The sequence below is a fragment of the Prionailurus bengalensis genome, chromosome B4 (genome assembly GCF_016509475.1).
Source record: "Prionailurus bengalensis isolate Pbe53 chromosome B4, Fcat_Pben_1.1_paternal_pri, whole genome shotgun sequence".
Lineage (NCBI taxonomy): Eukaryota > Metazoa > Chordata > Mammalia > Carnivora > Felidae > Prionailurus > Prionailurus bengalensis.
In genome coordinates this window covers 123,915,189-123,935,496 of record NC_057358.1, presented here as the reverse complement: position 1 = coordinate 123,935,496, position 20,308 = coordinate 123,915,189, and the positions used below count along the sequence as shown (strand labels likewise).

General features: G+C 44.1%; 2 protein-coding genes and 1 long non-coding RNA gene across 4 annotated transcripts in view; 2 read left to right on the top strand and 1 right to left on the bottom strand.

The window, feature by feature from the left end:
- The window catches only part of LOC122472614, a 57,586-nt gene extending 55,470 nt beyond the window's left edge, over window positions 1-2,116 (top strand). Inside the window, exon 6 of the long non-coding RNA XR_006294480.1 lies at window positions 1,213-2,116. This is a non-coding gene — a long non-coding RNA (uncharacterized LOC122472614). The remainder of the gene's footprint in view (window positions 1-1,212) is intronic.
- Window positions 2,117-4,077: 1,961 nt separating this feature from the next.
- On the bottom strand, window positions 4,078-4,518 carry LOC122473682 (putative glycine-rich cell wall structural protein 1). Its single transcript, XM_043564297.1, has one exon. The coding sequence runs from the start codon at window positions 4,516-4,518 to the stop codon at window positions 4,078-4,080; it is 441 nt and encodes a 146-aa protein (XP_043420232.1).
- Window positions 4,426-20,308, top strand: part of NT5DC3 (5'-nucleotidase domain containing 3) — an 88,249-nt gene continuing 72,366 nt past the window's right edge. The window contains exon 1 of one of the 2 annotated variants that reach the window (XM_043562354.1): window positions 4,426-4,715. In XM_043562354.1, coding sequence (XP_043418289.1) covers window positions 4,517-4,715 — 199 coding nt within the window. In that variant the 5' untranslated portion in view covers window positions 4,426-4,516. The remainder of the gene's footprint in view (window positions 4,716-20,308) is intronic. The other variant, XM_043562353.1, reaches the window with a different exon arrangement.

The window sequence follows — 20,308 nt, the reverse complement described above, 5'->3', positions numbered from 1 at the left end:
ATTATGTTTAAAACTAGTGGTAGAAATTCAGCTCCTTAAAATGGGTCTTGTAAATGGGTAAAATGAGTAGATGAATAAATGAATAAATTTACCACTTGCAGTTTAGACTGTTAATATATATATATGTATATGTCATATATATATGTATGTATATATATATATATATATATATATATAAACACATTTTAGAGAGTTATATTACATTATTGACAGTGGCACCTGGCTTTATATAATGAACACCTGTAGACCCTTTGCCTATATTCACCAATTGTTAACGTTTTTGGCCACATTTGCATTCTTTTTCTCTTTCGTACATGCGTGTCCATCCATATTTTTTTTTCCAAACTATTTGAATGTCAGTTGCTGATATGACACTTCTGTTTGTAAATACTTCAGCATGTGTCTTCAAAGTACAAGGACGTTCCCCTAAATAACTACGATACACTTATCAAATCTGGGAAATTTGACCATTACATAAGGCTGTTATCCAATGTGCAGTTTATATTCAAGTGTCCCCACGTGTTCTAGGAAATATCCTTTTTTTAAACGTTTATTTTTATTTATTTTGAGAGAGTGCGTGTGTGCATGCACGAGAGGGAGGGGCAGAGAGAGAGAGAGAGGGAGAGAGAGAATCCCAAGCAAGCTCCATGGTCAGCACAGAGCCTGATGTTCAATCCCATGACCTTGAGACCATGACCTGAGCCAAAATCAATTTGTATCTGATTGTTTCCTTATATTTAGACTTGGATTAAATGTTTTTGTCAGGAATACTATAATAGATGATGTTCTAATGCCATCTTTTTTTTTTTAAGTTTATTTATTTATTTTGAGAGAGAAAGAAAACATGAGCAGGGAAGGGGGAAAGAGAGAGAGAGAGAGAGAGAGAGAGAGAGAGAGAGAGAGAGAGAGAATCACAAGCAGGCTTTGCACTGTCAGCTCAGATCCTGACATGGGGCGCGAACTCACGAACTGTGAGACCATGACCTGAGTTGAAGTTAAAAGTAGGCTGCTCAAACGACTGAGCCACCCTTTTCTTAAAAATAATGGAATGGTTCACGTAATCTTCTCTGTATCATTCCCATTTTAGTATATGTACTGCTGAAACAAGCACCCAGTGCCATCTTTTATAATTTTTTTTATCCTTTTCTTTTAAGTATGTGAAACCAGGAGTAATTTTTAAAAATGCTAATATTCTTATTTTCAAATATCCAGCAGGTCAGTTATTCATAAATGACTCTGGTCATCAAGTCATGACTGAAGCAGTGGGCTATTTGTACAGATCACTTGACTTAAGGGCAACCTACCTGGGATCTTCTCATTCATCAATCCATGGAATCCTGCAGTGAGTTTCTGGTCTGGGTCTCAAAAAGAAACCTGCTTCTGGCTATTCACGTGACACATGTGGCCTCTTGATGATTTCCGATCTTTTGCAGACTTCTGAGGGAAATTGAGCAGATCAGGAGTAGAAGATGTTGGCCTCAAGGCATGAGTCAGCAATATTTCGAGGGTTCTAGGAATGGCACCTCATTATGCGAGTACTTGCTTAAATTAGACTACCACAGTGCTCAGAGTTCTAATACAGTGAGCTCTACGATATGCATGAATGCACATAACCTACAGAGAGTTAAAAGCATGGACTTGGAACCTCATATAATTTCAGAGAAATCAAAATGTGCTCCTGGAAAAGGGAAAAAAGTCTCGAGACCCATCGTTTCCATTTCTGTTGAGGAGAAGACCCGACAGAAGACACAGGATAATGTGGAGCCATGGAATGGCCCAGGAAAAGGAGGTTCAATGAAAAAGAAAGATTATTCCTCTAAGGTTTTATCTTTGAGTAAAATGGATGGTGTAGTAAAGCTTTCACAGCAAAAGGTTGTCTCAGCTAAAGGTGAGGGTGGAAAAGGCCAAATCACCACAATTTACCGGCATACCTTGGCAGGAGGGTCTCTTAGCACAAATAATCCCTGGGAATCCATATCTGAGCTCATATCAGAAAAGTGGCTTTTTCATAGCCCAGAATACAGTTCGGTTCCCCAGAAGAGTTTTTTGCAGAGAAGATCTCAGTTTGAAACCAAATTGTTGAAGACCTCAAATGATACTAATAAAGTATAAAAATTATCATGGGTGTATTTGTGTTTGAAATTTCTTAATACTTGCCTTTATTTAGAACTCTGTGATGAGATATTTTCTTTTATGACTTTTAGAAGTGATGATAATCAAAGTCTAGGTCTTGATTTTTTTAGTTCTTTAAAATATGTAACAGATTGTAACTAAAAACAATTTTGAAGTGATTCATATTTACATGGTAGGTAGAAGAATGTTGATCTCACAGGGTTCCATATCTAAAAATATGCTGAAGCAGTACTATTAAAGTTCTAATTGTGTTACTTTTACACTGATATAGTTTATTTTGAATTTATGAATTGATTTTCCTTGTAAACAAAATTTATAATTGCTATCACCAAAACTTTTTAAAATTAAACATGAATAAGAAAAGATAAATTGGAATAAATCAAAACCATAAAGTAAGTTTAATGTACCAGAGTCCATGGATTTATTTTTTTTTTAAGTTTATTAATTTTTGAAGGAGAGAGAGATACAGTGTGAGCAGGGTAGGGGCAGAGAGAGAGAGGGAGACACAGAATTGGAAGCAGGCTCCAGGCTCTGGGCTGTCAGCACAGAGCCTAATGCGGGGCTTGAACTCACAAACTGTGAGATCATGACCCGAGCCGAAGTCGGACGCCCAACTGACTGAGCCACCCAGGTTCCCCCAGAGTCCATGGATTTAATATCATATCTATATTATTCTTTTTTTTTTTTAAATGTTTATTTATTTATTTTGAGATAGAGCTTGAGCAGGGGAAGGGCACAGAGAGAGAGAGAGAGAGAGAGAGAGAGAGAGAGAGAGAATCCCACACAGGCTCTGTGCTGTCAGCACAGAGCCCAACACAAGGCTGGATCTCATGAACTGTGAGATCATAACCTGAGCCAAAACCAAGAGTCGGAGGCTTAACTGACTGAGCCACCCAGGTGCCCATATCCTATCTGCTTGAAACATTTTAATTGCCTCTCATCAGTGATTTGTTACCCATTAACTGTTAAGGATTTTTTATTGGCTATTTTATCACCTAACTAAATTCTACAGAGTATACTAGGAAGCCAGATGGAAGAATGGGCTCAGCAGTGGGACCTCAGGAAAATTATTCCACTTCTCTTGACCTCAGTTTCATTATTTATAAAATGGGAGAAATCACAGCTCCTGTTTTTCAGGATTACTGAGGGGATTGCATGAGAATGCACATAGCAAGCCTTTAATAAATAGTAGTTGTTATCTGTAAAGGTCTAACTCAGAGGCCATCTTTTTCCAAAAAGCATTTTCCGATCCCTTCAGCCAACAAGGTAAGCATAGGTGAATGCTTGGGTTATTTGTCTTAAATCGTGACTTATTTCACACATGGCAGTGTGGTCTTCCAGGCAGTGTGTCAGCCTTGAGTTATTCCCTGTACTCCAACTAACACCCTGCTCAACAGTAACCACAGTAATCGAGAGCTTGGGGAGTCCTCTGAGTTCAGCGATCTTCAGCGGGGTTCTGAGTGGGCCTTTCCTGCAGCAGCCAAGTCTGATTCAGTCACACAGAAATGTCGCATCGTGGGGGTTACTGTTTGTCTTTGGTGGACCACAATGCATAGATCAGGTGCAGTCTAGCAGATGTGAGGGAAGACAGGTGCACCTGTGAACGTAGGCAGGCGCAGGAGCAGTGTGGCGGTATTCTGAGGGCCTCCCTCTCGAGGCAGGAATTTCTGGAGGGGCACTGGCCTTCTAGGCTGTGCAGTAGGCGGGGGCGGGGGAAGAGGATGACTTTCAAACAGATCAGCCCACATGTGGGGCCTTGGCCCAGTTGCCCCTCTTGGGCGGCGCTGGAAAGATCCAATCTTGGGGACCGAGGGACCTTCTAGACCCGCCCCCGCAGTCCAGCAGAGAGCCAGAATTCAGACGCTGTTAATGCTGAGAGAGGTCACGTCCTGAAGCCTGGGCTAGAGGCACTTTGTCCATGCAGTCAGAGTTGGGGGGACGGCCTCAGTCGGCGAGCGGGAGGAGGAAACAGGTAGGATCTTGGAGCGACCACAGCAGGCTGGGCGCCAGGGCCAGGCCGCCCACGCTCCGCCCACGCCCCACCTCGCCCCGCCCCTTGGCCGGCAGGACCAGGCCCCGCCCAAGGCCCCACCCCTTCCCCGTCCCTTCCCCGCCCCCTGTCAGACAGGCCCAGACCCCGCCCCCGCCACGCCCCGCCTCCTGCCCGACAGGGCCAGACCACGCCTCAGACACGCCCCTTCCCCGCCCCCTGCCGGAGAGGACCAGCCCCCCCCGCCCCCGCCCAGGCCCCGCCCCCGCGGCGGCCACAGGGGCGGGCCGCGCCGCCGCCACGTGCTCCGACGCAGGGAGCCGCCCGCCGGCAGGCTGAGCGCGGGTAGAGCTCCGGTATCTGGGCGCCGCCAGCAGCAGGGCAGCGGGAAGCATGGCCACGGCGGCGGCGGCTGTGGCCCGTCGGGCCGGGGCGAGGGCGGCGGCGGCTCTGCTGAGTGCCTGCGGGACCGCGGCCCGGGGGTGGCGGCGCGCGGACCCCGCACGGCCCTTGTGCACAGCACCTGGAACGGCCCCGGACATGAAAGGCTACCTGTGGGAGCGCTACCGGGAGGCAAAGAGGAGCACGGAAGGTGAGTGCGGCGGTTCCCGCAGAACCTCCAGTGCCTAGGGGCCCGTCTCAGGCGGTCAGCGGGTGAGCCGGCACCCTCGCACCCGCGCGGGTCCCGCTGCTGACCTCCAGGGCCCTCCAGTCGTGACCCTCGGTCTCCCCCAGTCCCAGCTGCGGCGACATCTCCCCCGCAGTGCGATTCCGGGAAACGCAGAAAAATGCACCTCCAGAAACTTTACAGTTTTCCTTTCTCCTGTCGGGAAAGCAGTTTTATAAATTCTGGCGATTCGTAGCCAGAAATCTACATCGGAAGCGCTTTGGGCTCCATGGACATCAATTAGGAGGCAGTCACCCCCAGGCACTGTTAGGTATTGTTAATAACGGAGAGTAATAATAGTAGCAGCCGGAGTCCGGCAGGCGGCGAGTGCCTCTGGAGCTGAGCTGCTGGGCTGCTGTCGGTGGCCAGAAGCGATTTTCCTTTTTTTTTTTTTTTTTTTTTTTTTTGCCGTGTTTGAAATAGAAGGGGTCCAAGTTGAGAGTGTTCTGGGTTATCTACCAACCTTAGTGAGGAGGTGATTCCAGGGAGTGACTCCTTTGTTGGCAGGTGAACATAAAATCAGCTTGGTGAGGGAAATGGGCAGAGGCGGTGGGAGGCCCGAGGAGATCCTAGTGCCAGGCACATAGATAGCCCTCCTGAATCCTTCCCATACCTCCGAGGGACGATGCCACATCCCCATCCTGTAGATGGGAAAAGTCAGACTCAAGTTTAAGGAACCTGGCCAAGGTCACACCTTGACCTGGGGTCTGTCTCAGCCCCTGACCCTCTGTCCCATTTCCTGTGCTCCGCTACTTTTCTGTAGCAGCTGACCATTTGGGGCCTGGTATTAAAGGCCAGTGTTAAGCCATTGGTGCTGCTACTTTCAAGGAAGATTTAGAACTGAAATGTTTGTACTGACTGATGGTGGCAGTGCGGTAGGGTGGGGTAGCGTGGATAAGGAAAGTATTTGGTGGGAGAGAACTTTTGGTAGGATCCCATTTTCAATCTTTTGGCCAGAAGTCAGTTTAATGAGAGAAAGCAAGGGGTTGGTTTTCACCAACTGGGATAATTTTCTGAGAGAGCTCAAAGTGGCTGGCAACGCAGAATTCTGTAAAAAAGGGCTTCTTAGTTTTCCTTTGCTCAGAGTTAAATTTTGCACTGCATTTGGAAATGGCTGTGTGGTATGGTGAAAAGGGTGCCTTTCCAGATCCTGGACGTTGCAGATCTTAGATGAAACAAATGTAGATCATCTAGCTCTGCTTTGGGACTTGCAAGACTGTTTAAAATTGAAATTATTATATATTTACACGCTGTTGTAAAAATTGATGCCGGAGGTTTGGCATACCCTTTACCCAAGTTTCTCCCAGTGGTAACATTTTGCAAAAGAATAGTATAGTATCTCAAGCAGTGTGTCGATGCTGATACGTTGTGCAGATCTTAATCAGAGCCCTCTACTTTGACTTCACTTGTGTTTGTGTATTTAGTTCTATACGGTTTTATCATATGCAGGTTCAAGAATCCGGTGCTGCGGTTAATACTCTTAAGATACGTAATATCATTAGCGACATCTCTCACATTGTCTTCATAGCCATGTCCACTTCCCGCCAATGCTTTCTCCAGTCCCTGGGGCATTATCTGTTCTCCATTTCAAAAATTTTGCCATTTCAAAGATGTTATATAGAAGGAATCAAACAGTATGTGACTTTCTGGAATTGGCTTTTTTAACTGAGCGTAATGGAGCGTGCAAGTGGTTGTGTGTGTTGTGTCCATGTGTGTTCTCTTTTTATTGCTGAGTAGCGTCCCATGGAGTGGATGAACCACAGCTGAACCATTTTTTAACCGTGGTGAACCGCTGAACTGTACTGCACTCACTGAAAGATATCTGGGTTGCTCCCAGTTTTTGACAATTAAGAATCTGCGGTAAACATTTGCGTATATAGGTTTTTGTGTGAACATGTTTTCATTTGTCTAAATGCCATTGCTTGGTTGAATGGTAATTGCATGTTTAATTTTATAAGAAACTACAGGCCGAATTGTTGCCATTCTTCATGAAGCCTCAGTTTCATCATCTGTAAAATGGGGATGTCAGCAGTACCGCATCCTAGGGTTTGGTGAGGAATGATTGTGTCCATCCATGGAAGGTGTTTAGAACAGTGCCTGCTGCGTGAGACAGCTAGAGTGTTGGGTGATAAAGATCAGCATGAGGCCAGAGTTTGGGTTTTGGGGTGTGATAATCAGAGTGAAATTGTGGAGTATGAGAGCTCAGAGGAGATTTTTGAGACTTAAATACCTCTGTGGTCTTAGGTGCAAGTTGCTTGTTATCTTTCCTCTCTGATCTTAGTCTTCTCACCAGTGATCTGGGGATAATGTGGGGATTTTTAGCGTGGGCTTGGCACGCAGCAGCTGTATAGTAGTTAGTAGCTAGTATTATTCATTAGTAAGTAACTTCCAGTGTTAGACACACACTTAGCGAGGGGTGGAGATGAGTTCGTTAGCTTGAGTCTAGGTACCCTTCAGCTTAGGGCAGTGCCAAACTAGCTGCGTGGCCTTGAACAAGCCCCCTGATCGCTCTAGCTTGGATGTCTCTCTGTACAAGGAGGCCGCTGAACTAAACAACGCGTAAGCCTTTTCAAGTGTTACAGGTCTGGGAATCATGTATCGGTGTGCCCCATCCCTCCTTCATGCCCCCGGCACATACCTAGGAGGTCCCTGTCTCACCCCTGAGAACACAGGGACTAACGTTTGACATTTCCTTTCTCCCCCTGTCCGGGGCTGCACCGTTCCTACCCTCCATTAGCCGAGGTCTGTAAGAATATACATGTCCAGCTTGATTCACTCACCAAGAGTTTATTAAGTACCCAGCAGTGGGCTTAACGGCTGTTGATTCACAGATGGGCAAGTCTCAGGGGGAGGGGCCCACCCTGGGTGAGTCCCTGCCAACGCCCAGCGTGGGACTGCTGTCACGTGGAGGGGGAGACTGGTGAACAGATAAGCGACAGTCAGCTTGGGGGACATAAACAAGGGACCCCAGGGGCTTTGACACCAGAGCAGATGAACTGCTCAGGGATCCAGGGGCTGCAGAAACCCTTGCTGGGGGTGACACTTGAACTGTGTCTGTAGGAATGAGAGGTCAGAAAAAATACGGCTATTCAGACAAAAACATGTGGTTTTATTTTTATTTTTTCCAATTTATGAAAGGACAAAATAAATTTTTTTTTTCTCCCTTTCTGATGATTGCTTTCTGGTCATGGGATCTCTTGGCTGATGCAAACAAGCCCTTTGCAGGCTCTCCCAGAATGAAGTCTGCTCATTTTCATTACATGTTTTATTTACCCTTTCTCTCCCGCCCTTCTTTTTCCCCCTCCATTTTTGTTTTTAAGAAGTTTTTTAGTAAACTTTAGTTTTTAGATCAGTTTTCGACTTACAGAAAAATCATGTGGTTTCTATAAACCCAACCTCACGTGACTGTGGCACATTTGTCACAATTGGTGAACCAACGTCGATGCATTGTCAGTATGTATCAGTATTAACTCAAGTCCATATTTAATTCAGATTTCCCTAGTTTTTAACCCAATGTCCTTTTCTGCCCCAGGATCCCACCCGGAACAGCACACTGCATTTAGTTTCATGTCTCCCTGGGCTCCTCTTGGTGGTGACAGTTTCTCTGAGTTTTCCTCAAGGTTTTGATTACCTTGACAGCTTTGAGGAGAAGTGGTCACGTACTTTGTAGAATGTCCCTCATTTGGGCTGTCTTTTTTTTTTTTTTAAACTTGAGATTTTGGAAGTAGAATATTTATGCATCCTGTCAAACTCAGCTCAAAGGAAAGGTTCTTCATATTTTTAGGAAAAGAAATACCAGTTTATAACCTCCAGCAAAAATTCCCTGCAGAGCCGTGGGTCTCCACCGGCGTCGGGCCGGGTGGGGGGCATTTGGCAAGTCTGGAGACCTGTTGGCTCGTCGCACCTGGGGGTGAGGCGCTGCCCCTGGCCTCCAGCATGAGGAGGTCAGGGATGCCCCTAGACAATCTGTAATGCACAGGACAGCGTCCTCACAGCAAGGAATAATCCAGCCCCAGGTGTGGGTAAGGCCAGGCTCAAGAAACCGTGTCCTAGAATGGTGAATTCTAAGAAATCATCGTGCGATTGTAATTAAAGGGACGGATGTGTTTGTGTTGTGGTCTGTGATTTCCTGTTATGCCCCCCCCCCCCCCCCGCCACCATGCTCACTTTCCTGGAACTCATCCCTGACCTGTGTCAGGTGAGGCTGCAGGTTGGGACAGAAGAGAAGCAAGGGATTCGCATGCCCAGCGCACCCCCCCCCACTCCCCCCCTCTTCAGGCATCTTCTCAGAGCCGGTCTGTGTAGAGCGTTTGGCTGCTTAGCTGGGGCTGTGAAGTGTATTAACTTGTGGAAAGAAGTGTGGGGATTAGTGCAAAGTGTTAGAAGCTTTTACAGGGTGTTGAAGGATTTTATTCAGAGTTCTCGGTTGAGAGCATTTCGTTCTCATTCAAAAATTAGGCATTTCGTAAGGACTGTGTGTGTAGGACAGTCGTATAAGCTTAGTGTATATAGAATAAACATAAAGTGCAAACCCTTCCCTCAAGGAACTGCAGTGGGTTAAGGAAACAGCTTCATAATAATGAGGTAATTTTAAGACGGGACTAGTGTTTCTCAGACTGTGTTCCACCATCTTCCGAGAGATGTGGTTACGGAAATGTTGAAAATACATGTCAAAAAAGCTTTGTTACAGGTAGGCTTATCAGAGTCTTTAAAATGCATGAGTGTTCAAGGAGGAGGGTGTTGGTGTAGCACTCCCCAAATACTTTTGACTGTGGAACCCTGCTTTTGAGGTAATAGCTCAAAATAGAGGCTCTAGAGACTATACTTGGGAGGTTCAAACAATATGTTTAACAAGAATGTATAATAATGATACCCAAAGGTGCTTAATTGTACAACCTGATGCCTTTTCTATGTAACAGGCATAGAATAACAGAGTCAGGGTCCCCCCGAGGATCTGGAGAAAGCTGTGTATTCTGTCTGTAGAAAAACAGGCAGATTTGCACAGTTATTCACAGTGCAAGCACACACACAGTTTCGTCTATAGTTTCAGAAGGTTTCTGGAGCATCTCAGCCCTCTCTGGTGAACCCAGCACTTCTTGAACCCTCTGTTAGTCTGTAAGAGTGTGAAGGATTGTCATGAGCAGGTGCTTATGGAGTAGGACTCAGCGGGGGACTGAGATCCAGGAGTCTGACTGGGCTCTTGAAGACATGTGGAGGCAGACAAGTCTGTATTTTAGAGTTGTTCTTTTTGGATTTTGGCTTCCAGTGATCTGGTAGACTAGATGGGTAGTTTAAAAATCTTTTTGTATAGAATACTCACATGCTGGAAAAATTACAAAGAACATTCTTTTGCACGTATACCTGAGCTCTGGGGAACTAAAGTGTAGTGGCAGGGCCTAAAAAAGGAGGCTGGTGAGCAGCCCTGAAGGCGTTACTGTCTTGGGAGCACCTGTTGGGTTTTATTGGCTATGCTTGGTGGGAGGGAACACACACACACACACACACACACACACACACACACACACACTCTCTCTCTCTCTCTCTCTCTCTCTCTCTCTGTCTCTCTCTCTGTCTCTCTCTCTCTGTCTTTTTCTGTTTCTCTGCCTGTCTCTCTGTGTCTGTCTCTCCCTCTCTGAATCTCATAAATCCAGGACCCACAGAGACCTGCCTTCCATGCAGGAAGACAACAGGGAAACTTGGATATCTTGGTCTCTGCTCTATGTTTTTCCCTGTGTGTCGGGAGGTTGTGGAAATCTCCCTGTAACCCTGGAATCAGGCTGGTCCTCACGTGGGTTTGGGTTTGAATCTAGTCTGCTTGCGTGGTCTGTTAATCAAACTGAGAAGTTAACTAAAAGTGGTCCCAAGGTGATAATGTCCTGGATTCCTGATAGATGCAAATGGAAACTCTCCCTGGATGGCTAGACCTTCAACTCAGTCCCAAATGGAAAGCAAAGGTATTGGTAGACATGTGAGTAAATCTAAATAAGTATTGACAATATAAAAATAAGTTGAAAAGAGAGTAGGAGAGAAGAGGTAAAAGAAACAGAGAAAAAGCAAGAAATATCATAAAATGTGGTAGTGGGAATAATTCCAGATATATCAGTAATCATGATCAACTCAGACTAAAAGATTGTCAGATCAGATAAAAGAAACAAATTCTAGCTGGATGCTGTTATAAGAGATTCACCAACAAAGAAAGGTTGAAATTAACAGAATGAGAAAAGAGATTTGGGGCAAATGCTATAACCAAAGAAACCCGAAAGGTGTTCATATCAGACAAATGCTATAGTGACACCGAGAGAAAATAATGTTTACTATGGGGAGAGTTGCAAACTATAGTTCATGGGCCAGATCTTGCTTGCTATTTTCGTGTATTAAATTGTATTGGAACACAGTTATACCCATTCATTTCCATACTTTTGGGGGCTCGTTTTGTGCTAGGGCATTAGAGTTGAGTAGTTGCAACAGAATGTATGGCCCATGGTTGCAGCCCAAAACACTTACAGAAAATGTATGTTGTCTCCTGAATAAGACTTGTGTCTATATGCCAACATGGATGACTCTTGTAAAAACAACACCGAGTGTGTGTGTGTGTGTGTGTGTATGTATGAAAAAAACCAAACAAGTTGCAGATGTATACTAATTTTTTAAAAAAAATTTTAATGTTTGTTTATTTTTCAGAGAGACAGAGTGCGAGCAGGGGAGGGGCAGAGAGAGGGAGGGAGACACAGAATCTGAAGCAGGCTCAGGTTCTGAGCTGTCAGCACAGAGCCCAACACGGGGCTCGAACTCACGGACCTTGAGATCATGACCTGAGCCAAAGTTGGACGCTTAACCAACTGAGCCACCCAGGCGCCCCTACAAGTATACTAATTTTTAAAGGCTTGAAAACACATAAAAGATACTATAGATCACCTATAATGATATGCATGCATGTGCTAAAAGTCAAAAATGCAGGAGAATGATGGACACCAAAGTCAGGGTAGTGGTTACCCTCTTTGGTGGGAGGAGAATGCAGGTGAAGATTTAAGGGGTTTATTTCCTAAACTGGATGATGGGGATGTAGTATCTTTTTACCTTTCCGTGTATCTTAAAAATGGTCAGATGTACTTTTTAAATGTCTCATTTTATTTTGGTGTAAGATATTGATGATCCTGTGGCCATGGGAAGAAGTAGCAAAAAGATTTCAGGGGGAAACATGCCATGTAATAATTTCCACATTTTTCAGGTAGCAAAGAAATTCCTAAATTAGAAGAGAAGCAGAGAGACCCTTCGAGGTCTTAGAATCTATCCAGCCCTTTGCCGGAAGAAGGATTCCGTTTTTCCATAGCACTTATTAGTGGCCATCTGGCATCTGCTTGAGTTTGCCATATGAGCACAAGCCTGCCAATTTTATTTTGGAGGGTTTGAGTCACACAGAGTCATTCTAATTCCTCTCCCATATGATAGCTGTTTAAATATGAAGATGGTGATCATGCATCATCGCTGCCCCTCCCCTTGACTTCATTACTTTGGAAGCTCTTTGCATTCAGTCTGGCTTGTCGATTCCCGATTCCCGATACCCCGTTGGAAGTGAACCATTTGGTACTGACCACAGGGAGCCGCATGTTGTCTGACTGGTTCAGAGCGAGGGGCGCAGCCAGCCCTGCCCCAGGGGCATGCTGCTTCTGTTGGGACACCTAGAATCCAAGGCAGGCTTAATTCCTGTGAGGTTTCCTGTCAACGAGGTCCTGACTTTGACAAGCTCTATTTTAGATGAAGGAAAAAAAGAGAATAAAAAGCCTTTTCCCCTACAATTGTTGAAAAAGCGTTTAGCAGGCTCCCCGCGTTGGGCTTTGTGCTGACAGCTCAGAGCCTGGAGCCTGCTTCGGATTCTGTGTCTCCCTCTTTCTGCCCCTCCCGCTCTCTCTCTCTCTCTCTCTGTCTCAAAGATAAATACACATTAAAAAAAGAATGAAAAAAAAAAGCATTTAGCAGATTGAAGATCACTACCTCCCCCTAGAAGTTTTTATGTGCCTGTCATGCATTATTAGCGGGTGCCTAGGAGAAAAAAAGGTGGTATTTTCTTTTTTCTTTTATTTTTGAAGTTACATACTTCATGTTTTAATCAAGATGGTGCAGTGAGAAAGAGAGGTTACCCGATTGATCAGGCTTGGTAAGACACTTTTGGTACTTTAGTGGGTTGGTCCTTGACTGTGAGAAACTCCTCTTTTTCAGTTTACTAGGGTTTGGGGGAACTGTCTTATATTAAGTGAATTTATGAGATAATGATATATAAACCAGAATAAAATTTTAATTTGTATTTAGAGACGTAACTCTCCAAGATGTAACTCTTGTGATTACTTTGGGCCCACCTGGAATGTTTTTGTTCTCTTTTGAGCAGGAGAACCTGCTTGAGAAACATGATTACTCTCAGTGTCAGAATGTTGTTTGAGTATCCATTTTATTTAACAAGTATTTTTTGAGTATCGTCTATGTGTGGCTTACTTTATAGTAGCAAACAAGGCAGGCATAGCTAGGGTAGCAGTTTTCAAATGTTTTGCTCACAGGACTTACACACTTAAAATTATTGAAGGTCCCCAAATTTTTCTGTTTATATAGATTACACTGATAGTGGCTATATTAGAAATTAAAAATGAGAGATTAAAAAAATAGGTATTTATCACTTCATTTGAAATAACAACAAATCTGTTACCTGCTAACATAAATGACACACTTTTTTGATGAAGAATGACTACTTTCCAAAATAAAAGAACTTTAGAAGAATGTCATAGTTTCACATTCTTGCAGATTTCTGCAGTGTCTGGATTAGTAGGCGATGGCTGGGGTCTCTGATCGGATTCTGCATTCTGTCCCTTGAGTTGTCAGACATTGTGTGGCCTCTGGAAAGCTCCACTGTAAATTGGTGAGAAAATAAGAGTGAAAAAGGCAAAAATTCTTGCTGCTCCTTTGACAAATCACTGCAAATTTAGTGACTTAAAACGACACAAATCAGTTATAGTTCTGGAGATCACAAGTCTGAAATGGGTCTCGCCGGGCTAAATTCAGGGTGTTGGCACATGCATGTGCTAAAAGTAAAAAATGCAGGAGAATGATAAACACCAATGTCGGAGTGGTGGTTACCTCTTTGGTGGGAGGAGAATGCAGGTGAAGATTTAAGGGGTTTATTTCCTAAACTGGATGGTGGGGATGTAGAATCTCTTTACCTTTCCAGTGTCTTAAAAATCAGTGTTGGCAGTTCTCTGTTCCTTTTAGAGGCTCTAGAGAATGTTTTCTTGCCTTTCCCAGTTTCTAGAAGCTTCCTGCATTCTTTGGTTTAGGGCCCCTTTCATTTTCAAAGCCTGCAATGGTCAGTGGAGCCTTTTTCACATTCCATCACTGTGACACGCTGAATCTTCTGTCCTTTCTACACTTAACCCTTGTGATTAGGGCCCACCTAGATAAACTAGCCTAGTCTCTTTCTTAAAGTCAGCTGATCAGCAGCCCGATTTAATCTACAACCTAAATTCCCCTCTGTCATGTAAAGATAGCATAGCCACAAATTCTAGGGATTAGGATGTGGATGTCCTAATCAACAGTATTCTGTCTGGCACGTTTAAGCATTATTATAAAAATAGTTCTGATCTCAGAGATCCCATGAAAGAGTCAGGGGACCTGGCTTCTGGGATTATGCTGTTTAGGAAAAATATGAGTCGAAGGCATGTGTAAAGGAGATGGGAACTGACATTTATGAAGTGCCTGCTATGTGCCAAATAGTCTGCCAGGCAATTGACCGACATTTTATTGTTTGCTAAGTGTATGACCTTGGACCTTCCCAGTTTAGCCTTTCTCATCTGCAAACTGGGTGTCGCAGTGTTTACGCTAGGGAGTTCTTGTGAGCATTAATCAAATAATCAATGGGAAGTGCCCAGTGGACGGTATAGAAGGCATTGATAATTATTGCTTTTCTACTTCCTCCATACTTTAATGAAAAATTCTTGATAGCTTGCCTAGTATTTGATCTTTTGATATGGCTACATTTTCTTTTTCTAAGAAGTTTCCCTCAGGAAACAAATACTTTTCTTTTGAGCAGTTAAGTTTGTTTTTGATTTTTTTAAATTTTTTTATTTGAGAGAAAGCACGTGCGCGCGTGCACAAGTTGGGGAGGGGGAGAGAAAGAGAGAGAGGATGAATCCCAAGCAGGTTCCATGCTCAGTGCAGATACAGGGTTTGATCCCATGACGCTGGGATCATGACCTGAGCCAAAATCAAGAGCTAGATGTTCAACCAACTGAGCCACCCAGGCACCCCTGTTCTTTTTTTTTTTTTTTTTTTTAAAGTTGGCTCCACACTGGGGGGTGAGGCTTGAACTCACAACCCTGAGACAGAGTTACACACTCTACCAACTGTGCGTTTTATCAAATGACTTAAGATTAGGTTGTCATTAAACCATTATGACATGTAATTTTGTTTCAAATGTAGTCCCGTGTGGTTTTATTTTTAGAACGTTGGGAAGCATGATAGATTGTCACAGAACAGTCAGAATGGCAGATATTATTTACTGAGTAGTAAAGATGTTATTTTAACTTCTGGTAGGAGTTGTGCAAATGTCATATGCATTATTAATTATTCAGATGAGTAGTTGTAATTGTCATGGATTGCTCTTCCCTGGATGAAATATCTAAACTAATGGAAAAATGAGAGATGCTTTTTAGAGTTGTAGATGCAGCACAAATGACTTTTGAATTGCCATCTTGTCTGAGAGGGGAACCGGGCTGAGTTCCCCTTCGCCTCGCGTGTCCTCGGCCTCCCCCACTGCCTGTGATGCTGTCGCTACAGAGCTCTTGCGTCATCACTTACTCACTTAGGGTCCCCGCACTGTTCCCTGTGTGGTGGCTGGCACATAGTAGGTGTGCAGTACTGCTTACTGAAAACGTGCCTGAGGGTTGAGTAAGTGGGAAAACCAGTGTGCCAAGACACTACATACTGTGCGACCTTCTTTGTATAAAACTCTAGAAGATGCAAATGAATTTGATAAAAAATAGAACAGGGATGCCCCAGTGGCTCAGTGGTCAGCTCAGGTCCTGATGTTGCTGTTCGTGAGATTGAATCCCGCATCTGGCTCCGTGCTGTCACCGCAGAGCCTGCTTGGGATTCTCTCTCTCTCTGTCTCTGTCTCTGTCTCTCTCTGTCTCTCTCTGTCTCTGTCTCTCTGTCTCTCTCTCTGCCCTTCCCCTGTGTGTTTCTCTCTCTTTCTCTCTCAAAAATAAAACAAACCTTAAAAAGACAATAGAACAGTAGTTGCGTGGGGATGGTCTCAAGGATAAAGGGAGAATTCAAGGGGTGAGGGGAAATGTTTGGGGATGCTAGATATGCTTCTTATCTTTATTGGGATGATGGCTTCATATGTGTATACATATGCCAGACCTTGTCAAGCTGTGATTTCTTATACATCATTTGTACCTCAATAGAACTATAAAGTAAAGACAAAGAAATAAGAGAAGGACTCTGGGCTCGCCTGGCTTGAAGCACGTTCCTACCGCAGGAGCGGGAAGTGTGGCTCGGTGTGAATCCGGTGCTCTAGCCTGGACTGCCAAACACGGCTGGAGGGGTGGCGCGGGATCCCAGAAGAACACAGAATTCGTGTGTTTGGAGGTGGGGAACGGTCATTTCTTATCTAAGGGTTGGGGTGCGCTGGACAGGTAACCCCATAATGTTCACCTTCGTGGTGAAAAGGATACATTGGTTGCTTGGTTTTGTCTCTGCATCTAAGGGACTATTGAAGAAGTAAAGGCGATTTACAATTGAATGGCCATTGGAGAAACTGGGGATACTGGAGAAAGTAGTTTCTGGCTGAAAATAGTTGTATTTGAATCTCTGAGGTCTAATAGCGCTCCTGTGAATCGTCTGTATTTCAAGTCACACTGTTTGCTCTACTCTTAGCTCCCTTACTGAAACTGCTTATTAGCAGAAAGGATAAAAGTCGTCAGAACCACATCAGATCACGTTTGTTGGCATTAAACATAACATTGTAAACATAAGCGTGACATTTGCATTACGGTCAAATTGTTCTCTAACACATCGGTTGCATTAGGACCCACTCACAGTTTTCAGACAGGTGTCAGTAGAACGGACTGCCTTTGCCCAAGACTTACTTGACAGGAGGAAGTCGTAACTGGTGAAGTTTGCCAAGAGAAAATCATCTCAGGTGATTGTCTTTTCCTTATCATTTCACTTGCCAGTTGCAGATGAAACATTAAAAGCTTTACAGTTTGGGTTCAGAACCTTGAGCTCACTTGGGGTAGAGACAGTGGAAGGGGGATGTGACTCCTGCTTCAACATAGACCCAAAAAGTCCCTATACCTTTTTTTTCATATATTTTCAATCTATATGTATCCTTAAAAATTTTTTAAAAATATTTATTTAATTTTGAGAGACAGAGTGCGAGTCAGGGAGGGGCAGAGAGAGAGGGAGACACAGAATCTGAAGCAGGCTCTAGGCTTTGGGCTGTCAGCACAGAGCCTGACACGGGGCTCGAACCCACAAACCATGACATCACGATCTGAGCTGAAGTCTGACACTCAACCAACTGAGCCACCCAGGCACCTCTCTATATGTATCCTTTAATTAATTTTTAATTTTTTTTTTTTACAGTTTATTTATTTTTGAGAGAGAAAGAGAGAAAGACTGTGTGAATGGGGTAGGGCAGAGAGAGAGGGGAGAGAGAATCCCCAGCAGGCTCTGTACTGTCAGGACAGAACCGATGTGGGGCTCGAACCCACAAACCGTGAGATCACGACTTGAGCCGAAACCAAGAGTCAGACACTTAACCAACTGAGCCACCCAGGCACCCCCTATATGTATCCTTTTAAAAGAAATTTGGAAATCTTGTTGTTTATAACATGCAAGGTTATTTATTTATTCATTTATTTAATTTAAAGAGTGAGTGGAGGAGAGGGGCAGAGGAAGAGAGAGAGAGAATCCCAAGCAGGCTCCACGCTCAGCACAGAATCCCACACAGGGCTTGATCCCATGACCCTGGGATCATGACCTGAGCCAAAATCAAGAGTCAGATGTTCAATCGACTGAGCCACACAGGTGCCCCAACATGTGAACTTTTTTTTAAGTTTATTTATTTATTTTTGAGGGGGGGAGGGGCAGAGAGAGAGAGAGAGAGAGAGAGAGAGAGAGAACTGCAAGCAGGCTGTGCACTGTCAGCACAGAGCCTGACATGGGGCTCGAACCCATGAACCGTGAGGTGGTGACCTGAGCCGAAACAAAGAGCTTACCTGATTTAGTCACCCAGGCTCCCCACGAACTTTTAAAAGAGAATTTGAAGCCATGTTAAAGAAGTATGAAATAATTAATAAAATATTTTGAATATTTGTGAATATTTATTAAGTGTACGAATATGATGAAATCTAACCTCAAGTAGAGATTTGGTCAATTTAGAGAAAAACAAATACTTTAAATCTGCTCTTTTGTTGATTTAGGAAAATAGATGTATATTACAAAGAAATATGACCTTGAGCTGTTACTTTAGTTCCATCTTATTTTCCTTCTTTGTAAGGCAGGGATTATAACTATGTTAAGTGAGGTCTGTGCACCTTCATCTGGGGCCTGGAGAGAAGCAAATGCAGGTGAGTATTAGCCACGAGGATTCCTTGTTGGCCCATTGAGCCCTGGGAAGGTTCACAGAAAGCTGAGTGGTGGTATATGGGGGAATGTAGACTTTCCCTCTGTTTTTTGTCACCTCTAAGAAAAAAAGTTGCTTCCTTCTCCTTTTGTCCCCCTTACCTTCTTTTTCTTCTTTGGGACTTCAGATCTGAATGTTCTTTTTTTTTTTCTTCTGGGAGAATAGTTTGAAGTGGCTTATACCAAAACGAAAAATCCTAATTAGTTAAAGAAAAATGTCATCTTTATGTCTTTGGATTGTGGTTTGCATTGTCCAAAAATTGAACTTCAAGAATTTTCAAGTGCATTTCAGCTTTTCTCTTTGATCCTATTCTCATTAACGTGTTTTGGTTCAAGTATTTGAGATGTATGTTTGAGCTTCCAAATGGAGCGTATTTTTCCCCGGGGTATGCTTTATTAATAGCACTGTAATGAAATCTTTGTATGTAAGTCTTTATCCACATTTCTGAACATTTCCTTAACATAGATTCCCAGAAGGAGAAATAGTAGGTCAAGGGGTATGAATGTTTTCTAGAAAGCATTTCTAGAAAGCTTTCTAGAAAGTTTGAATTGACTTACACTCCTAAATAGCCAGGAGTGAGGCTGCCCAGTGTCAGCACCAGCACCAGCTCTGCTCTGTCATTAAAGACAAAACAAGAGGGAGACCTGGGTGGTCCAGTCGGTTAAGCGTCCAACTTCGGCTCAGGTCATGATCTCGAGGTTCGTGGGTTCGAGCCCCACATTGGGCTCTGTGCTGACAGCTCAGAGCCTGGAGCCTGCTTCAGATTCTCTGTCTCCTTCTCTCTCTGCCCCTCCCCTGTTCGCACTCTCTCTCTCAAAAATAAATAAACATTCAAAACAAAACCCTCAAAAAACAAGAATGGACCCCCCCCCCCCCCGCCACAAAGAGTTCACATACAAAATAACAAAAGCAACAAAAACATTGGTGCAATATGATGGGAGGAAAATGGTATCTTTTATTCCTGAGCCAAGTAACACATGCTTCTTATAGAAAAAGAGTAAATGAAGTACAGTAAAACCATTTCTAACTCATCTTTCAGAGAGAGTTAACTTTTTTTTTTTTTAATTTTTTTTTCAACGTTTATTTATTTTTGGGACAGAGAGAGACAGAGCATGAACGGGGGAGGGGCAGAGAGAGCGGGAGACACAGAATCGGAAACAGGCTCCAGGCTCTGAGCCATCAGCCCAGAGCCTGACGCGGGGCTCGAACTCACGGACCGCGAGATCGTGACCTGGCTGAAGTCGGACGCTTAACCGACTGTGCCACCCAGGCGCCCCGAGAGTTAACTTTAAAAAAAAAATTTTTTTTTAATGTTTATTTATTTTTGAGACAGAGAGAGACAGAGCATGAATGGGGGAGGGGCAGAGAGAGAGCGAGACACAGAATCGGAAGTAGGCTCCAGGCTCTGAGCCATCAGCCCAGAGCCTGACGTGGGGCTGGAACTCACGAACCGTGAGATCGTGACCTGAGCTGACAGTCGGATGCTCAACCGACTGAGCCACCCAGGGGCCCCGAGAGTTAACTTTTAATTTTGTTTATGATTAGAATGGTTGAACATTTACATTTATTAGCCATTTAATTTCCTCTCTTATGGAGGAAATCTCTGATGCTTTATCTTTTTTTTTCCTTTATTTGGAGACAGAGAGACAGTGAGTGAGAGAGAGAGAGAGAGAGAGAGAGAGAGAGAGAATGAGAATCCCAAGGAGGCTATGTGCTGTCAGCGTGGAGCTGATGGAGGGCTCCATCCCATGGAACCCTGAGATCATGACCTGAGCTGAAACAAAGAGTTGGATGCTTAACCGACTGAGCCACCCAGGCGCATCCCCTTTATCTTCTTTATTGG

What these genes read in the sequence shown, in the direction of transcription:
- LOC122473682 (XM_043564297.1), bottom strand. Translation starts at nt 4,518, where the DNA reads ATGCTTCCCGCTGCCCTGCTGCTGGCGGCGCCCAGATACCGGAGCTCT.